Source organism: Dendrobates tinctorius, unplaced genomic scaffold (genome assembly GCF_039654945.1).
Source record: "Dendrobates tinctorius isolate UK_male_01 unplaced genomic scaffold, ASM3965494v1 ptg000021l, whole genome shotgun sequence".
Taxonomy (NCBI): Eukaryota; Metazoa; Chordata; class Amphibia; order Anura; family Dendrobatidae; genus Dendrobates; species Dendrobates tinctorius.
This window is the reverse complement of record NW_027361689.1, coordinates 18,747,030-18,767,062: the sequence shown is the minus strand read 5'-3', so window position 1 is coordinate 18,767,062 and position 20,033 is coordinate 18,747,030. Positions and strand designations below refer to the sequence as shown.

The 20,033-nt window shown below is 43.8% G+C and overlaps 1 protein-coding gene and 1 long non-coding RNA gene across 2 annotated transcripts in view; one reads left to right on the top strand and one right to left on the bottom strand.

Annotated features, from left to right (window-relative positions):
* The window catches only part of GREB1 (growth regulating estrogen receptor binding 1), a 172,176-nt gene extending 170,184 nt beyond the window's left edge, over window positions 1–1,992 (bottom strand). Inside the window, exon 1 of the mRNA XM_073568238.1 lies at window positions 1,827–1,992. Coding sequence (XP_073424339.1) covers window positions 1,827–1,883 — 57 coding nt within the window. The 5' untranslated portion in view covers window positions 1,884–1,992. The remainder of the gene's footprint in view (window positions 1–1,826) is intronic.
* Window positions 1,993–2,140: 148 nt separating this feature from the next.
* On the top strand, window positions 2,141–4,080 carry LOC141083805 (uncharacterized). Its single transcript, XR_012230829.1, has 2 exons — window positions 2,141–2,478; window positions 3,279–4,080. It is a non-coding gene; the product is annotated as an uncharacterized lncRNA (long non-coding RNA).
* Window positions 4,081–20,033: the final 15,953 nt, after the last annotated feature.

The following is a 20,033-nucleotide window of genomic DNA, read 5'->3' as shown; positions in this document are numbered from 1 at the left end:
TTGGTGCTGTGAGGGCCTTGCGCCTGTGTAGGTCGCCTGTGACCGATGGTGTCGGCCAACCAGGACCACAAATTCTATAGTTCAATAAAGGAGACTTCCGTTCAAACATGGGGTCTTTACTGAATATTATCTTGGTAAGGGTTACGTACAAGGGATAGCGGATACAAAGTCTTATGCACATTTCCTTCCCGGTAAGAAGCCTTTTCATTCTTACAGTATCCTTCCTCTGTAGGCTACTACAGGGCCCTACATCTTATCTGTTTGGTTCCATGATGGCACACCCAGCTCATTTGCCACAGTCCTAATCAGCGAGTCTCTCTACTCGCTCAGGGGTTCCGCTTCCTATTTTTTCCACTATTGGACAGTCTAGATCTTCCGCTCGGGACTCCCACTAGTTCCATGCTCTTAGTCCTGTTTAGTTCCGTTACCTTCAGCAAAAGCAAGCTATCGGGTTTTGTGACTCGGCGTCCTATCCAAGGCCGCCTTGCGGAAGGCCACTTAGTCTCATCAATAATTCTCTTCAGGATATTGCTATTTCTCGCTCTGATCTCCTCTAGCTATGGATCACTCCTTAGCAGCACTGCTCACGTGTTGCTCTCAATACAACTCAAATTCTACTTCAATTATCTATCTAGGAAGCACAGTGCTTTCCCTGTTACTAAGCCTCCCCCTATGGGCTAGTCCCAACACTTAAAGAGATTGTGCACTACTTTTAAATTGACGATCTAGCCTTACATTGACAACCTATCCTTACTTTGACGACCTGTCCACCAATCAACTGCTGGAAGTACTCACTTGCCGAGCTGCCCCTTTTCTCGCAGTGGCTGCTGCAGGTTACTACATATCCGCCTCCTATACAAACCAATAGGAGGCGGATGTGTAGTACCCTGCAGCAGCCAAAACAACTAGACAAAGCAGCTCGTCCAGTGAGTATTTCAGGCCGACACCAATAGCGGCTGATCGTCGGGGGTGCCGGGTACCCTGGCTGATCAGACACTGATAACCTATCCTAAAGATACAACCTCTTTAACTTTATCTTACCCTAATGTCACTATGTGTACACTACACTACCTATGTTATCACATCCTACACTATGATTCCTAACACTATTCATCACGCTATACATTACACAGGAGCACATCACATGGCAAATGGCATCTACAGAGAAACAAGACATATCACACACAACAGGATTGGTGTCTTCAGAGACAGGAACGCGACAACCATTGTCCAACAACGTTACACACACAAGCCCTTTATACAAGTAAAGTACTGTAGGTCAAAACAAATTGCTCCAGTACTCCATAGGTGACCCAATATTACATCAGACATAATTCCCACTGGGGTCTTCACCCACAAATCAGCCTATGAATTATTTGAGAAGGACGTATCACTGCGAGGATAGATAAACTGGCCTCCTAGGACTCTAGGAATGCGGAGTGACAACCCCTATAGAAGCCGTAATGCCAGCTGTGTTGGTTGTCACTCTGATGTCCCAGAAATAGATATCACTTAGGTTATGTTCACATCTGAGTTATTCATGGAGCTGAACAATGAAATCTACAGGGGGCTGGATCCATCAAATGACGGACCTCAGTGACGCTTGAAAGACCCCAATCAAGGGCATATCCTACTGCCTTATAAAACGTTCTGTCATTTTCCCAGCGTACTTTTTTTTCTGGCAAGTATGACTGAATCTTCACTGGAATCGCAAAAAATGTGTAAAAAAAAATGCATACAAATTAATATTTATGGGCTAAAAGTTTGAGCTAAGCAGAAGTAAAGATGCACGTCACTTATTTATAGAGTTCATACACGGTAATTACCTCTATGTCTATATGTATATAATGACGAGAGCTGAACAGACCAAAAATCTTCACCATCTAGATCCCCGTACACCTTTGAGACATGTGGTGATTATATTTGCAACTGTTTGTAAGAGGAAGCAGAAATACCCCTGAAGAGCCATTGCGGGATGTGACCAAAGCAACGAAAGACTGTCATCTGCTGGAGGGCAGGGCGCAAATCAGGTGGAACCAATTTGTACTGGAAGAATTGAATGATTGCTGGACCTGGTCAGGTGACGCACAGGACACAGTTCCGGGATATAAAAGCCCTGCACCCCAAACTACAGGCAGATTTGGTGCGAATACAGAGAAGAGCAGACAAGGACCTGTGTTGGTGCTGAGGCCAGCTTGACAGGCCTCGGGGAAGTCTGTACCACCAGGGTGTCAGTCACCTCCTGACAAGGTTCAGATTACATCTGAGAAGACTCAGAGTTCTGACTGTTCTGGTCAAAACCAGGACCTGCACCGTATGCCGGTCAAGACCCAAAGACCAGACGTTGCCTGTCAAGAGCCGAGCCCCAGTCCTTTCCACTCCAGGCCCAGTAGACGTTCGCCGATGGTCAAGCATGGAGGATCCATGAGGAGACAAGGACTAGAGAGGTGCGCTTGCGATTGCAGAGAGACAACATGAGTGAGTGGGACCATCACTTTCAGTTTTAACATACAGTAGCGGGGCTGGCCAGGGTCAGGACAACAGGTAGGGACGGGGGACGGTTGGTGTGTGGGAGGCTCAATGCGCTTTAATAGATTTAGTCAGAAAGACGGCCTAGCGGGAAAACCCTGTGACCTCCTGCTAGCGCCAGAATTAAAGAGAGAAGCTACGAGGTAACTTCCGTGAGTGGGAAAACCATCTTTGTGAAGAGAACATTAGTATAGTAAAGAACTTTTGTTGTTATTTCACTCGTACTGTTATTTGGTCTATTGTTGTTTTGCCTTGATATTATCACCAACTGTTTAGAATTCCTGTAAATTACTATTGTATGTAAACAGAATTATATCGTTCACTGACCGTTTCTGCCTTGCGTTGCATTCAGTCACCTGCGTTACATATTCATATTCTCACACTTTTGGAAGAAATAAAAATAAAAGATCCCTCCCTTATCTGAGAAAATCTGGGGAGAACATATCCTCCCTAATTAGCAAAAGGGAGTGATACCAGGACAAAAAGCTCCTGTTCTCGCCATGTCCCTGGCAATTAAAGGTTAAATCTTCCAAACGCGATTAGAAAGAAGAAAAGTGCACCAGCTAGAGATTACAGCTCAATTTGTTGCGTGTCATATATACTCAAGATGGTATAGTATAAATCTACCCACTGCCTCTACATAAATATTAATCCTTCAAAATCATTACCGAATATAATGAAGCACATGTTCACCATTGATAGCTTATCTTTTAACTATTTTTACTTTTTTATCTTTTTTTTTCTTTCAGCCTAAGAACATAACTTTATTCACCTAAGTGCAAAGAAAAGTACAGCATGCCAGACAATATAATTGATATGAACACTATTAGCAAAGTTGAAAAAAGTCCACCTAGTTCAACCAATTATCAGGAAAGAAGGCAAAATTACTGTAACCCCTATATGATGGGTGCAGTCTATTGCAAGCTCTGCCTAAATAGAGAAGGTCCCCCATCAAATATTCCCTATCCATCCAAATCAGAAGACCACGGCAAGGGACAGGAAACGGTGGCTTCCCTTTGTGAAAGCTTTTAGACAGCCCTTCTTGCTCCCGGCTTCCACCCCGATGTCCATTGACCGGATAATCTTTAGTCTTGTACTGATCCTGTGTTGGAGCCTTTAGCCCAGAGCTGCATCCAGACAAAGTTAGAAGAAAGAAAAAAGAAACTTCAATGCTTCCTTCAGATGGCTCATCTGTAAAGTTGAGATAGCTTCTCGCTAAGTTGGGCAGATAGTTATCTCTACGAACCTCCCTATACACGTAAATGATTGGCTTATGTATTTTCATTGCGCTAAGAGGAAAAAAAACGCTGCCAAACTCCACTGGCGGAGGCTTATCCTCCCTGAAAACAAAAATATTAGGTACTAAAATTTTGACTGTCTAATCCTGATCGCCACCAACATCATCTCAGTAGTCCCACATATACATCAGGTGATTGGCTAATCCTGCCCAAATCAAGGATCAGGCGTTCTGCTGACTTTTTTGCATGTGTATGGGCCACTTTTGACCTGGTGACAGGTCTTCTTTAAGTTAACAATAATTTCATCTCTTTACACTCTGTGTGTTATTTTCAATCATTCCATAATATAATGTATGCATCTGAGTGAGAGGGAGAAAACACAGCTAAAATAAAGGAGAAAATGCAGAATACAGCACCAAAAAGGGAACCTATCACCCGATTAACGTAGCCCGAACCATGGGCAGCATGAATCAAAGCCTGGCTGCATGATTTTGGCAAAAGCATTTCAAAGAAAACATATTTTAAAGATCCGGTTGGGGACCAAAGCTGGAGACTAGTCCTGCACTGCAACTGGTCATCTCTTCACAGCGCTGCCGGTGATGACTGACAGGTCTCGTTATGGAAAAGGCCCATAAATCACCTGCAGCCATGTTGTAACGAGCTGTCTGGGAATGGAGCCGGACTAGTCTTGTCTCCGGCCAGATCTTTAAAGTATATTTTCTCTGAAACGTTGGAGCATTTTAGAGACCAATCAACCTGGCTTCAATCAATTGGCTAGCATGAACTAAGTTTCCTAGTATTAGGGCTCATACTCGCATACGAGAAACTCGGACGAGTCTCTCACGTCAATACCCGGCACTGCCGCCGGCACTTGGATTGGAGCGTTCAGCTGCATAGAAATACATGCCGCTAGCTGAATGCTCCGATCCGAGTGCCGGCGGCAGTGCCGGGTATTGACGTGAGAGACTCGTCCGAGTTTTTCGCATGTGAGTATGAGCCCTAAAAAGTCAGTACAAATTCAATGCAGACTTTGTAAGAAATTCGAAAAAAAAAGTCCATCTAGTTCAAGAATTAACCCCTATATCACGTGTCATCTAGGGGGCATAGAAAAAGAATTGTTAATAGGTAAACATAATACATAGAAAAAAATACTGTATAAATGGTATATCCAATCTTTATTCCAACACACTCATGTGTCTGGTCCTAATACAAACCATTATACAGTAGTTTCCATAGGGAGGAGACAGAATAGGTAGTTTAGATTGTGGATATCATTAGATGAAAGGTGGGTGACGGTAGGAATGTCAAAATACCTAAACCACCCACCCAACTAGTCCATGTTATCAGTGTCTTGATGGCAATCTCAGGACATATAAGTTCAGTCCATTATTGCCTATGGCCACCGGCTGTCATCTAACAAAACCAGATTAGTCGAAAACAAATGTTCACCTCCAAAGGGCGAGGTTGGTAAGGGGACAGCAGACACATCCCTTCAGAACAAAGGATCAGGTAAAAAACAATAACAATATTGCATAAATACAATGTGCCAGATCCTTGGTTCCTGGGCAGCAAAATAGCAGCCAATTTATGCAATACACCAGTCGTATACAAGTAGCTACTTCTCCCAACCTCTCCCCATACACACGCATGCTCAGCTCGGACGACTGTACATGTGTTCTAAATGGGGAGAAATTCTTTGCCTCCCCTCAGCCAAGAAGAAAAGGAGTAGGCATGTTGAAATCGACCTGCCTGATCTCTTTCCGCCAACATCTGTCCTCGTGGATGAAATTAGGACACCACGTTCGATGATTGACATTAATCTGTTTTTCCAACCTTTTAATAAATAGTATGACCAACTTAAGAGTACATTTAGAAAATGATGACTGTCCGGACACATTATTACTAAAATGCATATTAATAATACTAATTTATCAACGTGACCAACAGACGCCCCTCCTGATTGGACGAGTGCACAAATATTACACTATAATGGAAACTACGGCAAATATTTTCCAGAGTGATCATTTCTGTTATTACTACGAATATTGATCTTTTGCATTACGCAAACTATGAAAGTTCCCCAAAATGTTCCAACTCATAGAATAGATTTCCATTGCTCAGATCTGCTCTGTTTTTCTGATCTGTCAGAACTGTCTTTCTATCCGTGCGCCTATGGCCGCATTCACTTACTTTGTACGATGCACAGAAAAAAGTTCTAGAAAGTTTTTGCGCTATAAATGAAAAAAAAAACAAAACTCTACATTGAACCAAAAAGTTACCGCTGTCCAGAACCAACCTAGCAGTTTTCTAACACTATTTTCATGGGTAGCCCAAGACAAGAATCTCTAGGATGGGACCACCTGATTTACCCAGCGATAGACCCTCGTGTAGTAATCCACTCACCTCTGGGGTGTCCTAGTCCTTGGTAGAAGGATACAGACAGTGGTACAGAAGTGACCACACCAGAGTCTGCACTTCTCTAGATGCTGAGCCTCCTGTTGCTGAATTTCTACCCTCCCCCAGGATTTTCCCACTCCCCTCCTCTAGAACCAGCACTTCTTGTTTGCAGTGGTTTTCAAGGGGAGTGGATAAGGAGGGGGCTGGGGGAAGTAATCCATTAGGGGAGAAAGGTGTTAGAGGGATAAAGAAGGAGGCCAAGACAGGGCTATCCCCAGGGGCAGCCTGAGACCTTACAGGCAGAGGTCAGGGAGGCACTGACAGATCCCTGGCAGTCCCATCATTCTCTCACAATAGTGAACAAACCATAAAGTCCCCAAAACAGATATTCCCACCATTAGGCGATCGGAGGAATGAAAAGACTTAGATGAGAAGCTGTCATTGTAAAGGCGGACATATTGGAGTGACCACTTGGCCATGTGCTACCAAGAGGCAAGACTAAGAGATTCTCACCGAAAATTAGAGTATTTATATGCAGCAGATGGACCTGGATTTATGGATAACTAGCTGAAGAGCCCGGCGTTGCCCTGGCATAATAACTAACTACAGTTACTTTATATATATATAAAGCTGAGTGTAGAGCCCTGCCCACTCCACATAGCCACATTCACTATAATATCCCACATCATCCTGTCAGCCAGAGCTACCGGACTACTACCCCTAATATTCCACATCGTCCCGTCAGCCAGAGCCACCGGACTACTACCCCTAATATTCCACATCGTCCCGTCAGCCAGAGCCACCGGACTACTACCCCTAATATCCCACATCATCCCGTCAGCCAGAGCTACCGGACTACTACCACTAATATCCCACATCATCCCATCAGCCAGAGCCACCGGACTACTACCACTAATATCCCACATCATCCCGTCAGCCAGAGCCACCGGACTACTACCCCTAATATCCCACATCATCCCGTCAGCCAGAGCTACCGGACTACTACCACTAATATCCCACATCATCCCGTCAGCCAGAGCCACCGGACTACTACCCCTAATATTCCACATCGTCCCGTCAGCCAGAGCCACCGGACTACTACCCCTAATATCCCACATCATCCCGTCAGCCAGAGCTACCGGACTACTACCACTAATATCCCACATCATCCCGTCAGCCAGAGCCACCGGACTACTACCCCTAATATTCCACATCGTCCCGTCAGCCAGAGCTACCGGACTACTACCACTAATATCCCACATCATCCCGTCAGCCAGAGCTACCGGACTACTACCCCTAATATCCCACATCATCCCGTCAGCCAGAGCCACCGGACTACTACCCCTAATATTCCACATCGTCCCGTCAGCCAGAGCTACCGGACTACTACCCCTAATATTCCACATCGTCCCGTCAGCCAGAGCCACCGGACTGCTACCCCTAATATCCCACATCATCCCGTCAGCCAGAGCCACCGGACTACTACCCCTAATATCCCACATCATCCCGTCAGCCAGAGCTACCGGACTACTACCACTAATATCCCACATCATCCCGTCAGCCAGAGGAGATTGTGATGGAAGGCTCCTGGCTGCGGAGCAGTGTGTTGGACTAGGGGCTCAATGGATCAGACCGGTAAACGCCCGTTGCCACCAGAAGAGGGAAGACTGGGCTGTTAGGCGGGGAAGCTTGAAGATTTCAGCACAAGCCTCAGCTGGCATCCAGACTTCAGTCTGGAGGAAGTGACAAGCATCGGACTCATGCTAAGTGAAATAGACATAACCATAAACTGTCACCTTAAGTTACTCCATTCTTGTGTAGTTATTAGCATAAACCTGATTTATTCCCTATTGCTCCCTGCGAGATTTCTCCCTGTAGTAATTAAATCAGACCACTGTTTCCCCTGTTAACCCTTGCTCTGTGCCTCTTTGTTGCTGCCTCCAAATTACCTGTGTTACACACGTTCACTTGTGGGGTATGGGTATCACAATAGTAGTGCCTGCCTCATAGGGGGCTGAAACTGCATAAGGACACATACAATCAGCGCCGGGTGACAACTCCTAAAAGCTCTGTAATGGCCGGTATCTGACTAGAACACTACAAGAGTTCACACAAGATGACTTAGTGATTTCCAAGTTATGCTTTTTTTAATGTTAGGGTCCTTTAGGAATAATCATTATACTTATCTGACTTGGGCCTAGAAATCTATTTTAAAATTACATTTTCAAGGATCACTTTGCAGAATGTGACTTCGGAGCTCCAGCAGCTGCTCATCATGTCCTCTCGTGTAACCTGGCCGTCATGTAGCAACGTAGGATATTCTCCAGATCGCCCTGCAGCAAATTTCTCACCGCTATATTTTACTGATTAGAAACTCCTAATTACATCTGAAACAATGGCAAGCAACTTTTTCTGTGGACAACCCCTTTTTTAATCCCTTCATTAAAAAAATCCTCCTACCACCACATGGATGAATTCAGGGTCAAAACCTTGAGGGGGATTGTGCACTTTCGTGAATATGTACAGAAACGATTGGACATGCTGAAAATCCTCCATATGTAAAACTCTATTCTCATGCTATGCAGAAAATTTGGGCACACCCCGGTATGTCCAAAGAAGAAAAAAGCTAAACGCTGCTTTAGACCTCGTTCAGACGTCACTAATTTTCTACACAAATAAAACTGGTTGAGTTTCACCAGTGTTTTTGATCCAATTTTCTGAGTTTAGACCTTGTTAGTTTTTACCTTTAGTTTCAACAGTTTTTCTCATAGAAATAAAAAAAAAGAAGGAAGCAGTTCCTCCACCTTCTCCTGTTTATCCGTCCATGAAAAACGGGCAGAAGGCAGATGGCATCTAAGTACTGTCCTATGTTTTCACAGACCCATAGACTTGCAATGGTGATTTTGATCCAACACTCAGATCAATATCAGATATCTCTCTGTGTCTTTGTGGGCACCGCTCGGTTTGCAAAAATACATGGACATGTGAGCAACCATATAGACTATATAGGTACTAGATGTGAAAAAGGTGGCAATACATGGATCAAAATATGGCGCCCATAATACTGTATGGAGGACTATGTGATGTCCATAACACTGTATGGAGGACTATTTGGTGCTCATAATACTGTATGTAGGACTGTGTAGTGCCCATAATACTGTATGGAGGACTATGTAGTGCCCATAATACTGTATGGAGGACTGTGTAGTGCCCATAATACTGTATGGAGGACTGTGTAGTGCCCATAATACTGTATGGAGGACTATGTAGTGCCCATAATACTGTATGGCGGACTATGTAGTGCCCATAATACTGTATGGAGGACTGTGTAGTGCCCATAATACTGTATGGAGGACTGTGTAGTGCCCATAATACTGTATGGAGGACTATGTAGTGCCCATAATACTGTATGGAGGACTATGTAGTGCCCATAATACTGTATGGAGGACTATGTAGTGCCCATAATACTGTATGGAGGACTATGTAGTGCCCATAATACTGTATGGCGGACTATGTAGTGCCCATAATACTGTATGGAGGACTGTGTAGTGCCCATAATACTGTATGGAGGACTGTGTAGTGCCCATAATACTGTATGGAGGACTGTGTAGTGCCCATAATACTTTATGGAGGACTATGTAGTGCCCATAATGCTGTATGGAGGACTGTGTAGTGCCCATAATACTGTATGGAGGACTGTGTAGTGCCCATAATACTGTATGGAGGACTGTGTAGTGCCCATAATACTGTATGGAGGACTATGTAGTGCCCATAATACTGTATGGAGGACTGTGTAGTGCCCATAATACTGTATGGAGGACTGTGTAGTGCCCATAATACTGTATGGAGGACTATGTAGTGCCCATAATACTGTATGGAGGACTATGTAGTGCCCATAATACTGTATGGAGGACTGTGTAGTGCCCATAATACTGTATGGAGGACTGTGTAGTGCCCATAATACTGTATGGAGGACTGTGTAGTGCCCATAATACTGTATGGAGGACTGTGTAGTGCCCATAATACTGTATGGAGGACTGTGTAGTGCCCATAATACTGTATGGAGGACTGTGTAGTGCCCATAATACTGTATGGAGGACTATGTAGTGCCCATAATACTGTATGGAGGACTGTGTAGTGCCCATAATACTGTATGGAGGACTGTGTAGTGCCCATAATACTGTATGGAGGACTATGTAGTGCCCATAATACTGTATGGAGGACTATGTAGTGCCCATAATACTGTATGGAGGACTATGTAGTGCCCATAATACTGTATGGCGGACTATGTAGTGCCCATAGTACTGTATGGAGGACTGTGTAGTGCCCATAATACTGTATGGAGGACTGTGTAGTGCCCATAATACTGTATGGAGGACTATGTAGTGCCCATAATACTGTATGGAGGACTATGTAGTGCCCATAATACTGTATGGCGGACTATGTAGTGCCCATAATACTGTATGGCGGACTATGTAGTGCCCATAATACTGTATGGAGGACTGTGTAGTGCCCATAATACTGTATGGAGGACTGTGTAGTGCCCATAATACTGTATGGAGGACTGTGTAGTGCCCATAATACTTTATGGAGGACTGTGTAGTGCCCATAATGCTGTATGGAGGACTGTGTAGTGCCCATAATACTGTATGGAGGACTGTGTAGTGCCCATAATACTGTATGGAGGACTGTGTAGTGCCCATAATACTGTATGGAGGACTGTGTAGTGCCCATAATACTGTATGGAGGACTATGTAGTGCCCATAATACTGTATGGAGGACTGTGTAGTGCCCATAATACTGTATGGAGGACTGTGTAGTGCCCATAATACTGTATGGAGGACTGTGTAGTGCCCATAATACTGTATGGAGGACTGTGTAGTGCCCATAATACTGTATGGAGGACTATGTAGTGCCCATAATACTGTATGGAGGACTGTGTAGTGCCCATAATACTGTATGGAGGACTGTGTAGTGCCCATAATACTGTATGGAGGACTATGTAGTGCCCATAATACTGTATGGAGGACTGTGTAGTGCCCATAATACTGTATGGAGGACAGTGTAGTGCCCATAATACTGTATGGAGGACTGTGTAGTGCCCATAATACTGTATGGAGGACTGTGTAGTGCCCATAATACTGTATGGAGGACTGTGTAGTGCCCATAATACTGTATGGAGGACTATGTAGTGCCCATAATACTGTATGGAGGACTATGTAGTGCCCATAATACTGTATGGAGGACTATGTAGTGCCCATAATACTGTATGGAGGACTATGTGATGCCCATAATACTGCATGGAGGACAGTGTAGTGCCCATAATACTGTATGGAGGACTATGTAGTGCCCATAATACTGTATGGAGGACTGTGTAGTGCCCATAATACTGTATGGAGGACTATGTAGTGCCCATAATACTGTATGGAGGACTATGTAGTGCCCATAATACTGTATGGAGGACTATGTGATGCCCATAATACTGCATGGAGGACAGTGTAGTGCCCATAATACTGTATGGAGGACTATGTAGTGCCCATAATACTGTATGGAGGACTGTGTAGTGCCCATAATACTGTATGGAGGACTGTGTAGTGCCCATAATACTGTATGGAGGACTGTGTAGTGCCCATAATACTGTATGGAGGACTGTGTAGTGCCCATAATACTGTATGGAGGACTGTGTAGTGCCCATAATACTGTATGGAGGACTGTGTAGTGCCCATAATACTGTATGGAGGACTATGTGATGCCCATAATACTGCATGGAGGACTATGTAGTGCCCATAATACTGTATGGAGGACTATGTAGTGCCCATAATACTGTATGGAGGACTATGTAGTGCCCATAATACTGTATGGAGGACTATGTAGTGCCCATAATACTGTATGGAGGACTATGTAGTGCCCATAATACTGTATGGAGGACTGTGTAGTGCCCATAATACTGTATGGAGGACTATGTAGTGCCCATAATACTGTATGGAGGACTATGTAGTGCCCATAATACTGTATGGAGGACTATGTAGTGCCCATAATACTGTATGGAGGACTATGTGATGCCCATAATACTGCATGGAGGACAGTGTAGTGCCCATAATACTGTATGGAGGACTATGTAGTGCCCATAATACTGTATGGAGGACTGTGTAGTGCCCATAATACTGTATGGAGGACTGTGTAGTGCCCATAATACTGTATGGAGGACTGTGTAGTGCCCATAATACTGTATGGAGGACTATGTGATGCCCATAATGCTGTATGGAGGACTATGTAGTGCCCATAATGCTGTATGAAGGACTATATTGTCTGGTCTAAAATGAAAAGTCTGAAGTCGCTCTGTGTGACTGAAGACTTTTGAATCTCCCAGCCCACAAGTATTTGGCGTTTTTTGAGCTAGTGTAGAATTTACATTAGATGTCACTCATGTAATAATAATAATACATTTTATTTCTGTAGCGCCGACATATTCCGCAGCACTTTACATTTCAGAGGGGACTTGTACAGACAATAGACATTACAGCATAACATAACATAACATGTAATGTAAAAAGTAAGTGAAATCTTTGGCATTGTATTATATCTATATTTCTTATCTGTGCATCTTGAATCGTGGTATGTGTTAAAGGTGCCAGCTGAGACTCTTTCGCCTGTGGCCAACAAAAAACTGGAGCCGGCCCAGCCTATACTTAAAATAGGTGATCAACATCATATTGGTGGGGGTCCAACACCTCAGCATCAGTTTTTCTGGTACGAGTGCGCTTTGAGTTTTTCATGAATAGCACTCCTACCTATAATAGTCTATAGGGCAGTTCATATATCAAAATGATTTTTCTTGGACCGAGTTGTCTGCACAAAAACACGAAGACTGTAGGATAGCTATCTGTCATGAGTGTGTCACGCCCTCCTGAGGGAACTGGTGATAGATCACTACGTAATCTGAATCGCAGATATTCCATTTAGCCTGTGTGTTTGTTTCATATTAAATGGATTTTGTTTCCTTTATTGCTGAAGAGGTTAACACAACCCTTTCTATGCTGGTTAGAAACTTGCAGCACCATCTCACTGTTCCTGACCTGGTCATTTCTTCTAGCTATAAAATCTGGTCAGACCTTTTCTTCCTGGCCAGTGAAAGTTTTACTTCCTAGTGCCTTGGAGTCACTGTGCTGAGTTGGAGATAGTTGTTGCTATCTGAAATTGTTGCATCTTGTTTTTGGGTGTATGCGTTCCTCATTGTTCTAATTTCCATTTGGTTGGTACATTCCTATCCTTTCCTATATACTTCTCTACATTTGGTAAGTGTTTGTATATTTGTTGCTTTCTGTTATCCCTGTCTGTCTTATATGTTTATTCGCTAGTATATTTGTCCCAGGCCCTGTGGGGGAGGGAACAGTAAACCTGGGGCCCCAAACCTCCTCACATTTAGAGGTACCTTTGGGAGCAGGGATAAATAGAGCCCCAGTCCTAAGGACGTTCAGGGCCCTTTTTCCGAATCATGTACAGTCACAGCATGACACTATCTGATTATTCCATCAAAATCGCCAATGCAAGTCTATGGGTCAGTGAAAAAATAAAAAGCAAAAACACTCGGATGCCGTCTGTGTGATTTCCAATTTTCACAGACTGTTTGAGAAATCTCTTTTTTCCTTTCCATCTAAGAAAAATTGATGAAACTGCTAGTAAAAACTGAACAAACCTGATCCAAAACACTGATGTACTCAGACTGATATTTTTCGTACGAGAAAAATCACTGACGTCTTAATGAGCCCTACGGGTATGTGTGTGACGCTGAGTCACTTCTCACAGACAAGCGGTGCGTCAAAGTAGTCAAGGAGTCTGAGGTCAAGAGCCAGGAGAATACGTCATAAACAGAGGGAAAAGACAGAGGAGTAGTCAGGTAACAGACCGGGGTTTATATTCCAAGGTCAGAGTGCATCAAGGCAAAGAGGGTAGTCAATAGGTAAATTCAGGGTCTGGTAACACAACATCAGGATGTCTGAATTCAAAGCACAGAGAACACCACACAGCTGAAAGCTACGGCTGGCAGCCATCTGGGATTGACAGCTTAGTTAAGAAGCTGGGTAATCACTTGACACAGGCAACACCTGAAGGGAGCTCAGCACCTCCCAGACTCAGATTGGACGGCTGAGCTGTCAGTCACTGCGTCCAAGGCATACTGAACAGCGGAATCATAACAAGGTGCTTGCGAAGCCTGTTTCAGGTGGATCCCGCCTGGAATCCCCCTGAAAAAGCACTGCAAAAAATTAACATAGTGCACAGCAATGTAAAAAGACACTGCACTGTCTTATATCAATTCTTTGAACAGCTTCAGTTTTCAGAAACCTTCAAGCGGTTAAAGGGAATCTGTCACCTATTTTTAGCCCTATCAGCTGCCGGCATCGACATCAGGGGCTTACCTACCACATTCTGTAATGCTGTAGAGAAACCCCTGATGTAACCTGAAAGATAAGAAAAATATGTTAGATTATACTCAATGGGGGGCGGAGTCGGGTGCGATGGGTGTCGCGGTCCAGTCCGGCATCTCCCTTGGCTCCTGCGCAGGCGTACTTTATCTGCCCCATTGAGGGCAGAGTAAAGTACTACAGTGCGCAGGCGCTGGGAAAGGTCAGAGAGCTCCGGCGCCTGCGCACTGCAGTACTTTACTCTACCCTCAACAGGGCAGATAAAGTACGTGTGCGCAGGAGCCGAGGGAGAAGCAAGGAGGAGGACATCATCGTATGAAGATAAGAGGCGCCGGACCGGAGGGCGACACCCATCGTACCGGACCGAACACCAGGGTGAGTAGAATCTAACTCTTTTTTCTTATCTTTCAGGTTTCATCGGGGGCTTATCTACAGCATTACAGAATGCTGTAGATAAGCCCCTGATGGCGGTGCCGGCAGCTTATAGGCCAAAAATGGGATGACAGATCCTTTTAAAAAGAAGTGACATGTTCATTCTTTGCAAATAATTGAGCGCCTTTGCCGGCTGCCGCAGTATTTTCTTTGACTGGTCTCTCTGAGGTCAGTGATTGTTTCATGATGTTCATTCTTTGGGCAGCTTCGTTTAGAAGCCGCCAACTCTATAGTAACATAGTTTTGAAGGCTGAAGGAAGACCTTATGTCCATCTAGTTCAGCCTATTTTAGTGCAGCTGTTCTGCATTGTTGATCCTGGGGAAGGCAAAAAACCCACAGAGTAGAAGCCAATTTTCTCCATAGGGAAAAAAATTCCTTCCCCTAAGCTGGGTCAACCATCTACCTATAATATTATGTTATTTGTAACCTTCTATACTGTTACTCACAAGAAAAGCATCCATTCCTTTCTTAAATTCATTCAGTGAGTTGGCCATCACCACTTCCTCAGGAAGAGAATTCCAGAGCCTCACTGCTCTTACCGTAAAGAACCCTCTTCTATGCTGGTGCAGAAATTGTCTTTCCTCCAAACGAAGAGAACGCCCCCTTGTTCTTGTCACAGTCCTTGGTACAAACAGTTCATTGGAGAGATCTCTGTATTGCCCTCTGATATACTTGTACATATATATTAGGTCTCTCCTAAGTCTTCTCTTTTCTAGAGTAAATAGACCTAATTTTGATAACCTTTCTGGGTATTGTAGTGAACCAACTCCATTTATCATTTTAGTAGCCCGCCTTTGAACCCTTTCAAGTTCAGTAATGTCTTTCTTGAGCACCAGCGTCCAAAATTGCACACAATACTCCAAGTGTGGTCTGACGAGTGATTTGTACAGAGGGAGAATTATGTTTTCATCTCGTGTCCCCAGACCTCTTCTAATGCATCCCATGACCCTATTTGCTTTGGTGGCAGCTGCCTGACACTGGGCACTCCAATTTAGCTTCTTATTGACTAAGATGCCTAAGTCTTTTTCCATGTCTGATTTCCCCAGCAGTTTCCCATTTAGTAAGTACTTGTAGCATCTGTTTCTCCTTCCCATGTGCATAATCTTACACTTATCTGTGTTAAACCTCATTTGCCATTTTTCAGCCCAATTCTCCAATTTACTCAAATCTGTCTGTAGTTGCAAACTGTCCTCCTTTGTGTTAACTACCTTACATAGTTTTGTATCATCTGCAAATACTGATATTTTACTGTGTAAGCCATCCACTAGATCATTAATAAATATATTAAATAGTAGGGGGCCCAATACAGAACCCTGTGGTACCCCACTAGTAACCCTGGCCCAATCTGACGATGCCCCATTAATAACACTCTTTGTTTTCAATCACTAAGCCAGCTACCTACCCATCTACACACATTTTCCCCTAGCCCAAGCTTTCTCATCTTACCAATCTTTTATGTGGGACAGTGTCAAATGCTTTAGAGAAGTCGAGATAAATGACATCCAATGATTCTCCTTGGTCCATTTGAGAGCTTACATCCTCATAGAAGCTGATCAGGTTAGTTTGGCAGGAGCGATCCTTCATAAATCCATGTTGATATGGAGTTAAACATTTATTAACATTGAGATATTCCATAATGGTATCCCTCAGAAACCCTTCAAAAATTTTGCCCACAACAGATGTTAAGCTTACCGGCCTATAGTTTCCAGGTTCCCTTTTACACCCCTTTTTGAATATTGGTGCCACAATTGCTTGTCGCCATTCAAAAGGAACAGGCCCTGTTTCTATAGAGTCTTTAAATATAAGGAATAGAGGCCTGTCTATCACATTACTTAACTCCCTTAATACCCGAGGGTGAATGGCATCAGGGCCTGGTGATTTGTCAATTTTAACCTTACTAAGGCAGTTCTGCACTTCTTCCTGGGTTAGGCAGGTAATACTTAATGGGGAGTTTACATTATCACTCTGCATTTCCCCTGGCAAATCCTTTTCCTGTGTGAACACTGTTGAGAAAAAAGTATTTAAAACATTTGCTTTTCCCACATCACTCTCTATGATTTCACCCTCATTGTTTTTTAAAGGGCCAACACCATCAATTTTAATCTTTTTACTGTTTATATAATTAAAGAATAGTTTGGGGTTTGTTTTACTTTCCTTACCAATGAGTCTCTCAGTTTCCACTTTTGCTAAATGTATTTGTTTTTTTCCACATTTTATTTTTTTCTCTATAACTTTTTAATGCTTCTTCATTGCCTTCTTGTTTTAGCTTCCTAAATGCCTTGTTCTTGTTATTTATTGCCCTTTTTACATCCTTATTTAGCCACCTTGGTGTTCTCCTGTTCCTAGCCCTTTTATTTCTGTACGGTATGGCTCGCTCGCAGTGGGTGTGTAAAACTGATTTAAATATTTCCCATTTATTTTCTGTGCTCCTATTTTTGAGGACATTGTCCCAATCAATTCGGCGAAGGTCCTCTCTAAGCTGATCAAACTTTGCTTTCCTGAAATTCAGCGTTTTTGTAACCCCCTTCCAGGGCACCTTACTGAAGGACAAGTGGAATTGTATTATATTGTGGTCACTGTTCCCTAGGTGCCCATCGACTCGTACTTCTGTTATTCTATCTGGCCTGTTGCTTAAAATTAAGTCCAGAAGGGCTGTCCCTCTAGTTGGGCCCTGCACAAGCTGTGACAGATAATTATCCTTGGTCACTGTCAGAAATTGGTTTCCTTTCTATAAACTTGAGAGAATAGAGCAAAAACGCTGGCGGCAAAGCCGATGCAAAAATGACTGACAAGACATCAGCGAACACGTCAGAAAAATGACCGCCGGCGGTTTCACCATGTAAAACTTGGCGGCTACGCTGGTGTCGTGAAGACGTCATGTGCACATACCCTAATACTGCTTACCTCTGACCGCCAGATATCAGTTGATTGGGGTTGTCAGGTGTCGGACCCCCACCACTGCTACTGGTGACCTACTGTATTATCTAAACTCAGTTCCTCTCTTCTGTGACTGCTGGGAGGATACTCTCCAGATATATAAGGGGCCCGTTATACAAAGCCGAAAAATAGTACGTCTGACGTCAACAGGTAGCTTCTTTCAGTACAATCACGCCACACGGATGCCATTTATGACTCATACCTCTAGCCTTGATTTACGTAATGGGCACAAATGTTTTGTACCTTTATCCAATAAGTACCATGCTTCGCACAGGAGACGCTCCACATATGAGTCAGCTAATTAGAATCAGAAATTAATTATAAGAAAGAGGTTATGTGCAACTGCTGACCATAGGCTGCAAATGCCACAGAGAAGATGCGAATACTATTAATTTACTGCCCTCTACAGCCAAAAAAGGAGAATGCAGGCTGCTGCAGATCTACATTATACACATGGTAGAAAATGTTTCTGGTTTGCAAGTTTGGTCTCCACCTGGCTAACAGAATAAAAATCCCCTAGAAGTAATATTTATTTGGTATATCAAAAACCATTCCATACAAAAGAACAAAAATAAAAATAATAAAGTAACAATTATAATTACAATGTTAATTACTGTTGTGTATGAACTGTTAAACTGTAAAGTGCTGCCAAATATGTTAGCGCTATATAAATATTATTATTATTATTATTATTATTATTATTATTATTATTATTATACAAAAAAGTTCACTATCACAGAAAGAGGAATTATACCTCTCAACAGGGTTCTAGTACAGGTAGATAATGGAGCAACAAAAGGTCAAGAGACAGTGAAATATACCTAGTTTGCCATACGCTTATCTCTACCTAAAGCGCAGAGGTTGATACCAGAGATAAAATGCAAAATGGCAAGCCCGCTCAACGGTGTCTGTCCCTACTGCATGATAAAAAGAAAGGAATTCCAATAATGAGTAAGTGGTATATCATAACATTATAATTTCTTTATATTCTGGAATAAATAAGAAGGGATAGATACCTAAAGCCACACATTATACAAATACATATAGACATCATAGGAGGGACATATAGACAGCACAAGAGAGTCTGGGCATATAGACAGCACAGGAGAGTCTGGGCATATAGACAGCACAGGAGAGTCTGGGCATATAGACAGCACAGGAGAGTCTGGGCATATAGACAGCACAGGAGAGTCTGGGCATATAGACAGCACAGGAGAGTCTGGGCATATAGACAGCACAGGAGAGTCTGGGCATATAGACAGCACAGGAGTGTCTGGGCATATAGACAGCACAGGAGAGTCTGGGCAGATAGACATCCCAGGAGGGAAATATAGACATCACAGGAGGGACAGAGCATATAGACAGCACAGGATGGGCTGGGGGCATTTAGACATCACAGGAGGGGCTGGGCATATAGACATCACGGGAAGGGCTGGGCATATAGACATCACAGGAGGGGCTGGGCATATAGACATCACAGGAGGGGCTGGGCATATAGACATCACAGGAGGGGCTGGGCATATAGACATAACAGAAGGGGCTAGGCATATAGACATCACAGGAGTGGCTGGGCATATAGACATCACAGGAGGGGCTGGACATATAGACATCACAGGAGGGGCTGGGCATATAGACATAACAGGAGGGGCTGGGCATATAGACATCACAGGAGGGGCTGGGCATATAGACATCACAGGAGGGGCTGGGCATATAGACATAACAGGAGGGGCTGGGCATATAGACATCACAGGAAGGGCTGGGCATATAGACATCACAGGAGGGGCTGGGCATATAGACATCACAGGAGGGGCTGGGCATATAGACATCACAGGAGGGGCTGGACATATAGACAGCACAGGAAGGGCTGGGCATATAGACATAACAGGAGGGGCTGGGCATATAGACATTACAGGAGGGGCTGGGCATATAGACAGCACAGGAGGGGCTGGGCATATAGACATCACAGGAGGGGCTGGGCATATAGACATCACAGGAAGGGCTGGGCATATAGACATAACAGGAGGGTCTGGGCATATAGACATCACAGGAGGGGCTGGGCATATAGACATCACAGGA